The sequence below is a fragment of the Grampus griseus genome (genome assembly GCF_964374135.1).
Source record: "Grampus griseus genome assembly, chromosome: 5".
NCBI lineage: Eukaryota > Metazoa > Chordata > Mammalia > Artiodactyla > Delphinidae > Grampus > Grampus griseus.
The window spans coordinates 73,551,216-73,564,854 of NC_138998.1; the positions used below are offsets into that span (position 1 = coordinate 73,551,216).

At 37.6% G+C, this 13,639-nt stretch overlaps 1 protein-coding gene across 1 annotated transcript in view; it reads left to right on the forward strand.

The window, feature by feature from the left end:
- SLC12A8 (solute carrier family 12 member 8) overlaps positions 1–13,639 on the forward strand; it is a gene marked incomplete at its 3' end in the record, with an annotated part of 128,808 nt that overhangs the window by 113,348 nt on the left and 1,821 nt on the right. The window contains 2 exon segments of the mRNA XM_082655597.1: positions 5,341–5,438; positions 5,997–6,126. Coding sequence (XP_082511723.1) covers positions 5,341–5,438; positions 5,997–6,126 — 228 coding nt within the window.

Below are 13,639 nucleotides of genomic sequence, written 5' to 3' on the forward strand. Positions count from 1 at the left end.
AAATGGAATGGTGAAATCCTCAGCTTTGCTAGCCTGAGGGACCCAGCTAGGGTGAGCAGTGGAACAGCCAGAAATTTAATGGGAAGATCCTAGAAATCAGAGAGCTGTAGAAGGACTACAGCTCCCCACATCCCCCTGCTTGCGGAGCCTAAGAGAGACTGACAAAAGTCAAAGCCGGGGAACCTGGAGAGCTGCAGCTTCGATTGTGCTTCCCAACCCACGCACAGATCTGCTGGCAGCGGGTGGAAGCCTTCTGGGCCACACGGACACAGGCCAGCTCCATGCTGGTAAGAACTGGGGTGGGGGTGGGAGCAGCTCAGGAAGGAGGCTGTAGACTCTCACCATCCTTACCCTCAGCTCCAGCAGTTTTTGAAAAAATAAACACTTCTTGGTTTGTTGTCTCGGTTTGGTAAATTTCTAGAGCCCCAAGTGATTGTTTTTGATGATTTTGTCTAGCTGTATACCTGTCTCTTACGGAGAGGATTCACTGACCTCTTTACATTGTGGTAGCTGGAAGTCCCTCTGGTTCATTCTTTCTGCAGAGTGAGCTTTCAAGATGTAACAAGAAATATAAAACTGTCTAATTGCTCTGACTTAGTAAATCTGTTTGGGGGGATTGTATCTCAAGGAAACAACCCTAAACCAAACAACAAACCGTAAATATGTACAAGAGTCTCATAGCTGCATTGTTGGTGCTAATGACAACCTAGAAATAAACGTGCAGCATTTGGAAAGTGGTTAAAAGATACAGAATCAACATGATAAGATCCCACATGAACCTGAAACATGATCCTTTGTGAACCACGTCAACGCACATTCTTGGTTTGTACATGCCAGCTAGAACTGTGTGTTTATTTATCCTGATAAAGGTATGGAGTGCATTTCCAGAGATGGTTTAATATTGATTTTTAAGTAATTTCCATAAAATTATTTAAATTTGTGATTTTAAAAATTGACATAATGTCTTCCCCCTTCATGCTTAAAAAGTCTTTATTTCTGCATGGGTTTTGTGAACATAGAACTTGTTAGACATACCACTAGATTTTAAAAGACAATTTAATGTTATGTGTTATGTTTATTATATTTGATTTTTTTTTTTTTTTTTTTTTGGCTCTACGCGGGCCTCTCACTGTTGTGGCCTCTCCCGTTGCGGAGCACAGGCTCGGGACGTGTAGGCTCAGCGGCCATGGCTCACGGGCCCAACCGCTCCACGGCATGTGGGATCTTCCCGGACTGGGGCACGAACCCGTGTCCCCTGCATCGGCAGGTGGACTCTCAACCACTGCGCCACCAGGGAAGCCCTATATTTGATATTTTTAACATGCCTAATGCATGGTTCTGCTTACCTGTTTGTTTGTTTTGTGACTAAAGCTTGATAAAGTTGCCTTCCAGTTGTTATTCTAGTACTTCTAACACGAGAAGCGGTCTCCTCCCACCACTAGTCTGTAAGACTTATTTCTTCCAGTATAATCCTTGAAAAGAGAAAAAAAATTCCTTCTGTCATTTTGGAAGGGTTTTGAAACCATAGCTGTTCAGAATTCTGAATAATTGTCCGCCTGCATTGTCTGTCATACCTATTCAGAGTCATTGAGCATCATTGACTGAATTCTCCCTTGCATTGCTGATGTGTAAAACTGCACTGTGCTTGCCTGGAAGACACACCCCTTCCTATGACTCTCCCTGGAGTTCCTCAGAAAACACATACACATACACACAACTCCCTTGGGTACAGTGTAATTGAGTTGGTGCAAGGTCAAGATCAAATGTGAAACAGTGAGCTTAACATTTGGCAAACCTCAGAGAGGCAGAAATCTAAGTTCTTCACCAATAGTGTTTCTTCTTAATAATCAATGGAGCAGCTGTATTTCACTAAGCCTGTGATTGAAAAAATGAATCATGCATTGCACATGTTGAAAATATACAATGTAATCAAAGACAATCTTAACAGTGTCTTTTCTTTAAAAAAAAGAAGTAATAGAGCCATCAATTCAAATCAGTCATGCACCTTGGCAGAGTTCTTTAAAATTTATTTTATTGAAGTATAGTTGCTTTATAATGTATTAATTTCTACTGTACAGCAAAGTGATTCAGTTATACGTATATATCCATTCTTTTTCATATTCTTTTCTATTACGGTTTATCACAGGATATTGAATATAGTTCCCTGTGCTATACAGTAGGACCTTGCTGTTTATCCATCCTATATATAATAGTTTGCACCTGCTAATCCCAAACTCCCAATCCATCCCTCCCTCACCCCCCTCCCCCTTGACAACCATGTCTGTTGTCTATGTCTGTGAGTCTATTTCTGTTTTGTAGATAAGTTCATTTGTGTCATATTTTAGGTTCCACATATAAGTGATATCATTTGGTATTTGTCTTTCTCTGTCTGACGTCACTTAGTATGATAATCTCTAGGCCCATCCATGTTGCTGCACATGGCATTATTTCATTCATTTTTATGGCTGAGAAGTATTCCATTGTATATGTGTGCCACATCTTCTTCATCCATTCATCTGTTGTTGGACATTTAGGTTGTTTCCATGTCTTGGCTATTGTGAATAGTGCCGCAATGAACATAGGGGTACATGTATCTTTTTGAATTATAGTTTTGTCCAGCTACATGCCCAGGATTGGGATTGCCGGATCATATGCAACTCTATTTTTAGTTTTTTGAGGAACCTCCATACTGTTTTCCATAATGGCTGCACCAATCTACATTCCCACCAACAGTATAGGAGGGTTCCCTTTTCTCTACACCCTCTCCAGCATTTGTTGTTTGTAGACTTTTTAATGATGGCCATTCTGACGTATGAGGTGATACCTCATGGTAGTTTTGATTTGCATTTTCCTAATAATTAGCAATGATGAGCATCTTTTCACGTGCTTATTGGCCATCTGTGTGTCTTCTTTGGAGAAATGTCTATTTACGTCTTCTGGCAGAGTTTATTTTAATCCACAATTAATAAGGAGACACTTCTTGAGCACTTCCTATACACAGACCCCTACATGCCTAGATTTGGTATTTAGAGATACAAAAGACGGCCCTTGCCCTCAAGATATGGAGATATAAAAGATAAGTATAATAGTTGGAAGTATATGGTAAAGGCAGACATGTTGAGAGGATGAAGACTTCTCTGGGACCTAGGATGATTGGTCATTCGTTTAGCCTCACGTATGGGACATTTACTACATTCCAAGTGCTGTTCTAGGTGCTGGGGGTGGGGAACATGCTGAACAGACATAGAAGGTCTCTGCTGTCATTGAACTTGCATTCTAGCAGGAAAGACACATAATAAACAAGCAAACACACATACTGTGATGTCAGTAAGTGATAAATAGTACGATGAGTAATAAAGTGGGGTAACAGGATAGAGACTAGAGTGGGGAGGGTGGTTCTGTTTCAGATAGGTTGTTCAGAAAATATCTCTTTGAGAAGAGGATATTTTAATGGAGAACTGAATTGTATAAAGCAGTGAACCATGCAGAGATGTGGGAGAAGAGTTACAGGCAGGGGAAATGGCATGTATAAAGGTACAGATGGAAATTGGATTGGCAAATTCCAAGAAGAGCAGAAGTCCAGCAGTGAGTGGAGAGGAGTGGGTGGGGGGAGAGAGGTAGGAGATGAGTATAGCAAGGAAAGCAGAGGTCAGTCCTGTGTAGGGCCATGCACTCCATGGTGATTATGACAGAAGGTCGTGGAAGGTTGTAGCTAGAGGTGTGATATGATCAGATCCAGCCTTAAGAAGATCACTGGCTTCGTAAGGAATAGATTGTGTAGAAGTAAGAGAAGGACCTGAAGCCTGTTTTGAGGTACATTAATTAAGGGAGGCTATACTGCTATCACAAATAAACAAAAACACAGTGGCTCAAACACAATGGAAATTTATTTCTCACTTGCACTAACAGTCCAGGAAGGGTGTTCCAAATCAGTGAGAGGCTCTCCTCCATGCATTGCTTCAGGGACCCAGGCTCCTTCCATTTTTATGACTTCACCATCCCCTAAGTCCTTATAATGAGCAAAATCAAGACTGAGTTACCACGTTCTGATTTCGGGCACAGAGAAGAGGCACACCTACTGTCTCAAAGACTCTGATGCAGAAGTGACACTCACCACTTGTGTTCACATTCCATTGGTGAGAACTTAGTCACATGGCCACACCTAACTGCAATAAAGAAGAGTGCTGAGGACTGAATGAATGCTAGGATTCTCCAATACTTGGGGGTTGGAAGGAGGAGGTGATCCAGCAAAGGAGACTGAGAAGAAGTGGGCAGTGAGATAGGAGGAAAACTAGGAAACTGAGGCATCCTAGGAACCAAGAGAAGAATGTGTTTCAATAAGAAGAAAGTGATCACATGTGTCAGGTGCTATCTGAAAGGTCAAGTAAAATGAGCTGTCCATTGAATTTGAAAAGATTCAAGTCATTGCCAACCTTAGGTAGAGTCGTTTTAGTGGAATGGTATATACAAACCTAAAAGTAGGTTGAGGAAACAATGGAAGGGAGAAACCATATAGGCAATTCTTTTGAGAATTTTTGCTATAAGGGAGGCCAAAAAATAGGATAGTAGCTGAAGGGTGACCAGAAGATATTTCTTTAGTTGGGAGAAATTACAGTGTATTTGTGTTTGATGGGGATGATCTAGTAGACTATGGAAAAATTGACGAAGCAAAAGCAAAATCCTTGAGCAGGGCACAAATACAGGGATGGGCCTTAGGTAGGAGCCAGAACTGTTCATCTACTCTGAAAACAGAAAGGCAGAAGAGAGGGTACAGATGAAAGTGGGTTGGTAGATTTGGTGATGAGAGGATATGAAAGCTGTCTTTTGAGAGGAGAGGTTGGAAATCTGTTACATCAGAGAGAAGGAGAATGAGTTGACTAGGTATAAGACTTCTGAGTGGTGCTGAAGCATGGAAGCAGATAACATATCCAAGGGAGTACTTGCTGAGAGTCTTGGATCATGGAATCTAAGCCAGGTAAGAGGGTAGTGAAAAGAGGAGGTAGGTGATAGGAAGCAAAAACATACTAGGGCAAGTTGACTGAAGGTCCCTCTGTGGTCTATGAATAGTTGGGGTGGGAGACAGCAGAGTGAATGAGAAAAAATGGAGGTGATGGGCTGAGAGTAAATTGATTGAAATCACGATTTAGGAGATGTAAGCTTTCTGGTAAAGACAAGCCTCAGTTGTGGCAAAGGGCATTAATGGTTGAGATGAGTGGAAGTTGTGTTTTAGGCTGAGTTACAAAATTGGAGAAGAGGAGCTCATAAGTATTTGCTAATAAAAATACTAGAGGGTTTGGTAACAAATTAGTAACCAAGGATTTTGGCTCATTTATTTTTTAGATTTCTTCCTAAAGTCCAGGCTCCAGGAACAAGATATCCAGAGGAGACCAACTTCTTTCTACACTCGCATATGCAACCCCTGGGTCTCCCTGTTGGGGGTGAGTAAGTTCATTTTGATCTCAACTGTCCTTGAGACTTAATTCAGGTGGATACATGTGTGATCTTGGGGTGGGACTTGGGGGAGGAAAGAGGAGAGTCTCATTAGGAGCAATGTGATTTAACTGCCTGTTATATTAGAATTTAGATGAGGCTACATATGGCAAGATTACATTTAATGAACCACTTATTTTAATCAATGGTTTACTTTTTAAATAATTAATCATCCCTGATAAACTCTGGATCACCTAATTTCTAGATACACCATATTAGCATAATTTTACTCTAACTTGTTTCTCCTAGAAAGGAGTAGAACAAGGACCTAGGATAGAAAGTCTATTTATTGATTGTTTTGATTAGAGGGTACTTTCAGGAGGATGTCTTCTCAAATACCTACTTTAGAGGGGTTTTTTGAATTATGAGTGAACTTCAATTATTCAGACTTATAGAGTGTTCAGAGGTTGACGAGAAGACTGTTGTTTCTTAAGGCCCTAGCCTTGTGGCTCGCTTACTGTGTGTTTAAACCATTAGCTGACTTGCACTTCCTTCTGTTTCCACAGGCTGTTGGGTCCCTTCTCATCATGTTTGTGATCCAGTGGGTCTATACCCTGGTTAACATGGGTGTTGCTGCCATTGTGTATCTCTACATTGGTTGGACCAGTTCCGGGCTTCACCTTGGTAAGCAACAGAGTCATTTTGCCACCACCTCCTTTCTTCTCTTTTAGCATTTATTGAAAAAAACCTGTTTCGAACACATACTAAATGCCAACACTGACTCAGATACAAATCCCGCTTTCAAGGAGCTGACAGTCTAGGAGAAAAAATATGGCATGCGCATAAATGATAACAAATGAAAAATAATAATAAATCGTGAGGTTTGTAAGACATGTAGAAGTAAAATGGATGACAACTATAGCACAAGGGCCAGGAGGGAAGAAATGGGGATATACTCTTGGAAGTTTCTTATAGTATACGTGAAGTACTAAAATGTTACTTAAAGGTAGACTGTGATAAGTTAAAAATGTGTACTACAAACCCTAAAGCAACTACTAAACTACCAGTATACCTTGGAAATATTGTGAGTTCAGTTCCAGATCACTGGAATATTGCAATAATGTGAGTCAGACAAATATTTTTGTTTCCTAGTACATATAAAAGTTACGTTTACACTATACGGTAGTCTGTTAAGTGTGCAATAGCATTATGTCTTAAAAAACAATGTACATAACTTAATTTTAAAATACTTTATCGCTAAAAAAGGCTAACCATCATCTGAGCCTTCATCGAGTCATAATAGTAACATTAAAGATGACTGATCACAGATCACCACGAGAAATATAATAATAATGAAAAAGTTTGAAATATTGTAAGAATTACCAAAATATGACACAGACACAGAAAGTGAGCAAATGCTGTTGGGGAAATGGCCCTGATAGACTTGCTTGATCCAGGGTTGCCACAAACCTTCAACTTGTAAAAGATGCAATACTGGGAAGCACAGTAACAAAGTGCAGCAAAATGAGGTATGCCTCTAACACAGCAAAGAATTACAAGTAATAAGTCAATAAAGGGGATAAAATTGAATTAAAAATACTCAGATCAATGTTAATTAGAAAAAAGAGAAAAAGATAATAGACCCAAAACAAATAGCAAGGTGGTTTATATAAATCTAGCCATATCAATAACCACACTAATTTTAAATAGTCTAAACACTCCCAATCAGGGACTTCCTTGGTGGTGCAGTGGTTAAGAATCCACCTGCCAATGCAGGGGACACGGGTTTGAGCCCTGGTCTGGAAAGATCCCACATGCCGTGGAACAACTAAGCCCGTGCGCCACAACTACTGAGCCTGTGCTCTAGAGCCCATGAGCCACAACTACTGAAGCCTGCACCCCACAACTACTGAAGCCCATGCACCTAGAGCCCGTGGTCCATGACAAGAGAAGCCACCGCAACGAGAAGCCTGAGCACCACAATGAAGAGTAGCCCTAACTCAAGGCAACTAGAGAAAGCCCACGTGCAGCAACGAAGACCCAACACAGCCAAAAATAAGAGTAAATTAATTTATAAAAAATTTTTTAAAAGATAGTTAAAAATAAAATGAAATAAACACTCCCAATTAAAAGGTCTAAGCACTGAGATTGTCAGATTGAATAAAAAAGCATGATCCAACTATATGCTGTCTACAAGAAACCTATTTTCAATATAAAGACACAAATAAGTTAAAAGTAAAAGGATGGAAAAAAGATACATCATGGTAAGATAAATCAGACAAAGCTGGAGTGACTATATTAACATCAGACAAAGTAGATTTCAGAGAAAAGAATATTACCAGGGATAAAGAGGGTCATTTCATAAAGACAAAGGGAAAATTAATCAAGAGGACATAATAAATCTTAACATTTATGCACTTAAAAACAGAGCTTTGAAATATAAAAAACAAAGCCTGATAGATCTGCAATAATAAGTAGAAAAATTCTCGATTACAGTCATAGATTTCAACACCTCTCTCTCAATAATTGATAAAACAAGTAGGCAAAAAATCAGTAGGGCTTTAGAAGACTTGAATAATGTTATCAATAAACATGGCCAAATTGATATTTATAGAATACCTAACAACAGCAGAATATATATTTTTAAGTGCACATGAAACATTTACGAGCATAAACCATATTCTAGGACATTTTTTAAAGTCTCAGAAAGTTTAAGTGTATTCAAGTCAATTCAAGAACAAAAGGGGAAGTAAATTAGAAATAAATACCAGAAAGATATCTGGAAGATTCCCAAATATTTAGAAACTAAAGAACACTGAATAACACTAAATGACTAAGAACACTAAGGAGCACTAAGTAAACTAAAGAAACTAAATAACTCATGGTTCAAAGGAGAAATAAGTAAAATTAAAAAGTATTTGAACTTGACCCGGTCCGGGCTGATCCCACATGCCGCGGAGCGGCTGGGCCCGTGAGCCATGGCCGCTGAGCCTGCGTGTCTGGATGACTGTGCTCTGCAACTGGACAGGCCACAACAGTGAAAGGCCCGCATACCGCAAAAAAAAAAAAAAGTATTTGAACTGAATGAAAATGAAAATATAACATCAAAATTGTGGGACGCAGCTAATTCACTACTTAGAGGGAAATTTACTGCGTCAAATGCTTATATTAAAAAAGAAAGAAGTGTCTCAAAATAATAACCCCAGTTTCCCACTTAAGAAACTAGAGAAAAAGAGCAAATTAAACCCAAGTAAGAAGAAACAGGGAAACCATGAAGATCAAAGTAGAAATCAATAAAATATAAAACAGGGAAAAATAGAGAATGCCAGTGAAACAAAAAGCTGGTTATGTGAGATCAATAAAATTTACAAACCTCTACCCAGACTGATCAGAATAAAAGGAGAGGAAACACAAATGCTCAACACCAGGAGTGAGAGAAATGACATGACTGGAGAGTCTACAGACATTAAAAAGGAAAATAAGGAAGTGTTTTAAACAGCTTTATGCAATAAATTTGACAGATGAATTGGAAAAATTCCTCAGATACAAACTATCAAATATCAAAGCTCACTCTAGAAGACATATAGGGCTGTTTAGGTCATCTATGAAAGAAATTAAACTTATCATTAAAAAACCTTCCCATAAAGAAAACCTTGGGCCCAGATGGTGTCACTAATGAAACCTATCTAACACTTAAGGAGGAGAGAATATCAATTTGATACAAATGCTTCAGAAGACTGCACACCAATATCCCTCATGAACATAGATATAAAACTTCTTAACAAGACTTTAACAAATTGAATACAAAATAATATAAAAAGCATAATAATACATCATAAGCAAATGGGTTGTCCTAGGAATTCAAGGTTAGTTTAACATTCTCCCTCTCTTTTTTTAAAAATTTTTATTGGTGTATAGTTGCTTTACAGTGTTGTATTAGTTTGTGTCTGTACAGCAAAGTGAATCAGTTATATGTATACATATATCCCCTCTTTTTTGGATTTCCTTCCCATTTAGGTCACCACAAAGCATTGAGTAGAGTTCCCTGCGCTATACAGTAGGTTCTCATTAGTTATCTATTTTAGTTATCTATCAGTTCTCAGTAGTTATCTATTTTGTACATAGTAGTATATATATGTCAATCCCAATCTCCCAATTCATCCCACCTCTCCTTCCCCCACTTGGTGTCCATACATTTGTTCTCTACATCTGTGTCTCTATTTCTGCTTTGCAAATAGGTTCATCTGTACCATTTTTCTAGATTCCACATATATGCATTAATATACAATATTTGTTTTTCTCTTTCTGACTTACTTCATTCTGTATGAGTCTCTAGGCCCTGGTTTAACATTCTTAATCAATCAATGTAATTCACCATATTTATGGACTAGAAGAGGAAAACTACAAAACATTTTGAGAGGAAATTAAAGAAGAAATTAAATAAATGAAGATTTATACTATATTCATGAATCGAAGATTCAATTCAATATTCTTAAGATGACATTTCACCTCAGAATTTTCTATAGATTAGATATAATCCCAATCAAAATCACAGCTGCCTTTTTTGTAGAAATTGGAAAGCAGATCCTAAAGTATTTATATGGAAATTCAAAGGACCTAGAATAGCCCAAGCAACTTTGTAAAAGAAAAACAAAGTTGCAAGACTTAACACTACCTGATTTCAAAACTAACTGTAAAGCTAAAGTAATCAAGACAGCATGGTATTGGAATCAAGATAGATAAAAAAATCAGTGGACAGAGTAGAGAGTCCAGAAATTACAAAGGCAATTCAGTGGAGGAAAAAAATAGTCTTTTCAGCAAATGCTGCTGGAACAATTGGAAATACACAAGCAAAAAACAAACTTCATACATCATACAATGTAAAAATAGCTCAAAATGGATCCTAGAAAATATAGGGAAAAAATTTGTGACTGTGAGTGAGACAAAGATTTCTTAGATACAACACCAAAAGCAGGAAAAAAATTGATAAATTGGACTTCATCAAAATTAAGGACTGTTCCTCCAAACACACCGGTAAAGGAATGCAAAGGCAAGCCATAGACTATGAGAAAATATTAGCAAATCACATGTTTGAAAAGGACTTGTACCTAGAATATATAAAAACCCTCAAAACTCAGTAACAAGAAAACAACAAAAAATTTTAAATGGGCATAAGTTTTAAATAGGTTTCAGCAAAGAACATATATTGTTGACAAATAAGCATGGGAAAAGGTATTCAGTGTGATTAGTCATTAAGAAATGAAAATTAAAACCACAATATAATATTATACACCTATCAGGGTGATTAAAATTAAAAATACTGATCATGCCAAATTTTGGCAAGGATGTGGAGCAGCTAGAGCTATCATATATAACTGAGGAAAATGTAAAAATAATACGATCACTTCGTGAAACCGTTTGACAGTGTATTACAAAATATATATATCTGCTATATGAGTTAGCCACTGTACTCCTAGGTATTTACCAAAGAGAATTAAAAGCATACGGGCATACAAAAACGTGTATATGAATATTTATAGCAGCTTAGTTTGTAATAGTCAAAAACTGAAAACAGTTCACATGTCCATCAACAGGTTACTCTGTAAGTATAGTATAGCCATGCAACGGAATACTATTACGTAATAAAAAGAATGAACTATCGATATATGCAATAGCGTGAATCTCAAAATAACTGTGCTGAGTGAAAGAAACTAGAAAAAATGAGTACGTAATGTAATATTTTACATATATACATATGTTATTATTAAAAATGCAAACTAATTTCTAATGACAGCACTATCAGCGGTTGCCTTTGGATGAGGGTGGGAGTGTGGATACAAGGGAGGGAGGTCTTATGAAGTCGCTTGAGGGAGCTTTTGGAGGGGATGGATATGTTCATTATCTTGCTTTTAGTGATGAATTCACAGTATATGCATGTGTCAACACTTACCAAATTGTACACTTTAAATGCATGTAGTTTGTTCTAAAAATGTACCTGGGATTTGTTTTAATCAGGTATGATAAGACACACAGACACAGAAATTATTATCATGAAGAAAGAAGTTTATACTCACAGATCCCTAGGAACAGGAGGGTCATGCAGGGCCACAGCGGAGAGGACCAGGGTTGGTCAGGAGGCAAAAGAGGAAGTGGGGAGAGCATGGCCCATAGCCTTTATTAGGCTTTTAGTGGGAAAGAATGGACAAGGCAGGTAGATAGCTGAATAAGTTTAGGATTAGGTAGTTTGAATAATTTCAGGGAACTCTAGGTTATAGGTGTGGTCTCTAGTTGTCTGGTTTTTGGCCCTGGAGTGATTTAAGGCAGGGGAATATTGGCTTGATGTGTGAGAGCTTGATAAAGGAGATGGTTGGGGGCACAGGCTCTGGACTGGTTGGTTTGTATATCAAAGGTGTGCTCATAGGGGAGTTGTTTCCTATCTCTAGGAATTAGCACCTCTAGGATCAAGACCCCAAGTGCCAGAGCATCAAGAATAAAGAAAGGAAGGGGCTTCCCTGGTGGCGCAGTGGTTGAGAGTCCGCCTGCTGATGCAGAGGACACGGGTTCGTGCCCCGGTCCGGGAATATCCCACATGCCGTGAAGCGGCTGGGCCCGTGAGCCATGGCCGCTGAGCCTGCATGTCTGGAGCCTGTGCTCTGCGGCGGGAGAGGCCACACAGTGAGAGGCCCGCGTACCGCAAAAAAAGAAAAGAAAAGAAAAAAAAAAAAGAATAAGGAAAGGAAGAAAATATTATCAATATTGTGTGTCAGTTATTCCTCAATAATAAAGCTGTTTTAAAAATACATTCAAGAGTCCTTTTCATCAAAATTCTACAATGTCCCAATTTTTAAAATAAAGTAATTACGTAGTTTTAAGTCCTAACTAAATCAGATGGACCATAACAATCCAGGCAAAATGAAAAAAAAATGCTTCCAAATTAGAATAGTCTGATATACATTTTTGAAAGAAATGCACTTCAAACACTTGAATCACATGTACATTAAAAATAATGCTTTAGAAAAAGTCATACTAAGGGTCCTTATATCAGCTAATTTAATGGAGAAAATATATTTTAATTAACATAGTGATTACATCAGTGATTGCTTCTGAATTTCTTAGAAGTTAGTTTGATCCTAAGAAATTTAAATATTTCCCAGAAATTTATTTACAGGAAAGTATGAAATCAAATTTCAGGCCCATCTTCATCTAAAATTTAGATAATTTAGAATCTAAATGAGCATAAATAGGTAGGACCAGTTAATAGAATATTTATGTTTATTTTCTAAATACATGTTATCAGCTGCATACTGTTGACATTAGTCAAGATTCTAACATAAGCCTCTTAAAATAATGCTCACTTCCTGATCATATATTGAACATGATCTAATTAACCAATTTTCAACCAGCCGTATATATATATATATATATATATACATACACATATATATATATATATATACACACACACTCACACATATATATATATATATAATATGAATATGGTGGAGTGAATATATATAATTTGGAAAAGCACTTTATAAAATTATATTTCATTTGCTTTCCTAAAGTTATATATAATTCATTTTGTGAGATTTTTAAAAAACTCACACCAAAGGAGAAATGGATTAAAAAAAAAAGCTTTTTAAACAAAGTTGATAAACCATATTGTAGACAGTGCGTCTGATGCCAAGATATTTGGTCACTGTCAACAACAATCTCACTTCAAACTTCAGCACTAACATTTCCACATGCTATTGCACAGGTACTATTTGAGTCACCCAGCACCTGAAGAAAACTTCCTAAGGGCCAGATCCTGTGGCTGTTGTGCTGTGTGTGTTACCAGATGGAAAAGATGTGCTTCCTGGCCTCAAAGAGTGTATGGTCTAGTAGGGGACTTTATAGTGTCTACTTAAACACATAATCAGTTTGAATCTAAGGAAAAAAATTATCAAAATTTAAAAAAATTAAAAATTCCAAAGACTGAAGTTAGCAAGTCCTGTGCTTCTTTCTCTATAAATGCATTCAGTTTCTTTCTTGGGATGTTGGAGTTTAGAAATCAACTTTTGGAAACTACATATAAGTATGAAGTCCTTAGCAGGTTGCTGTCAGAGTATTACAATAAATGTCGTTTGGTTAGACTGAAAAAGGAAAAAAAATTTTTTGTGCTATTGTGTGTGTGTCAGGGGATGTGTATTTATCCCATTAAACCTGG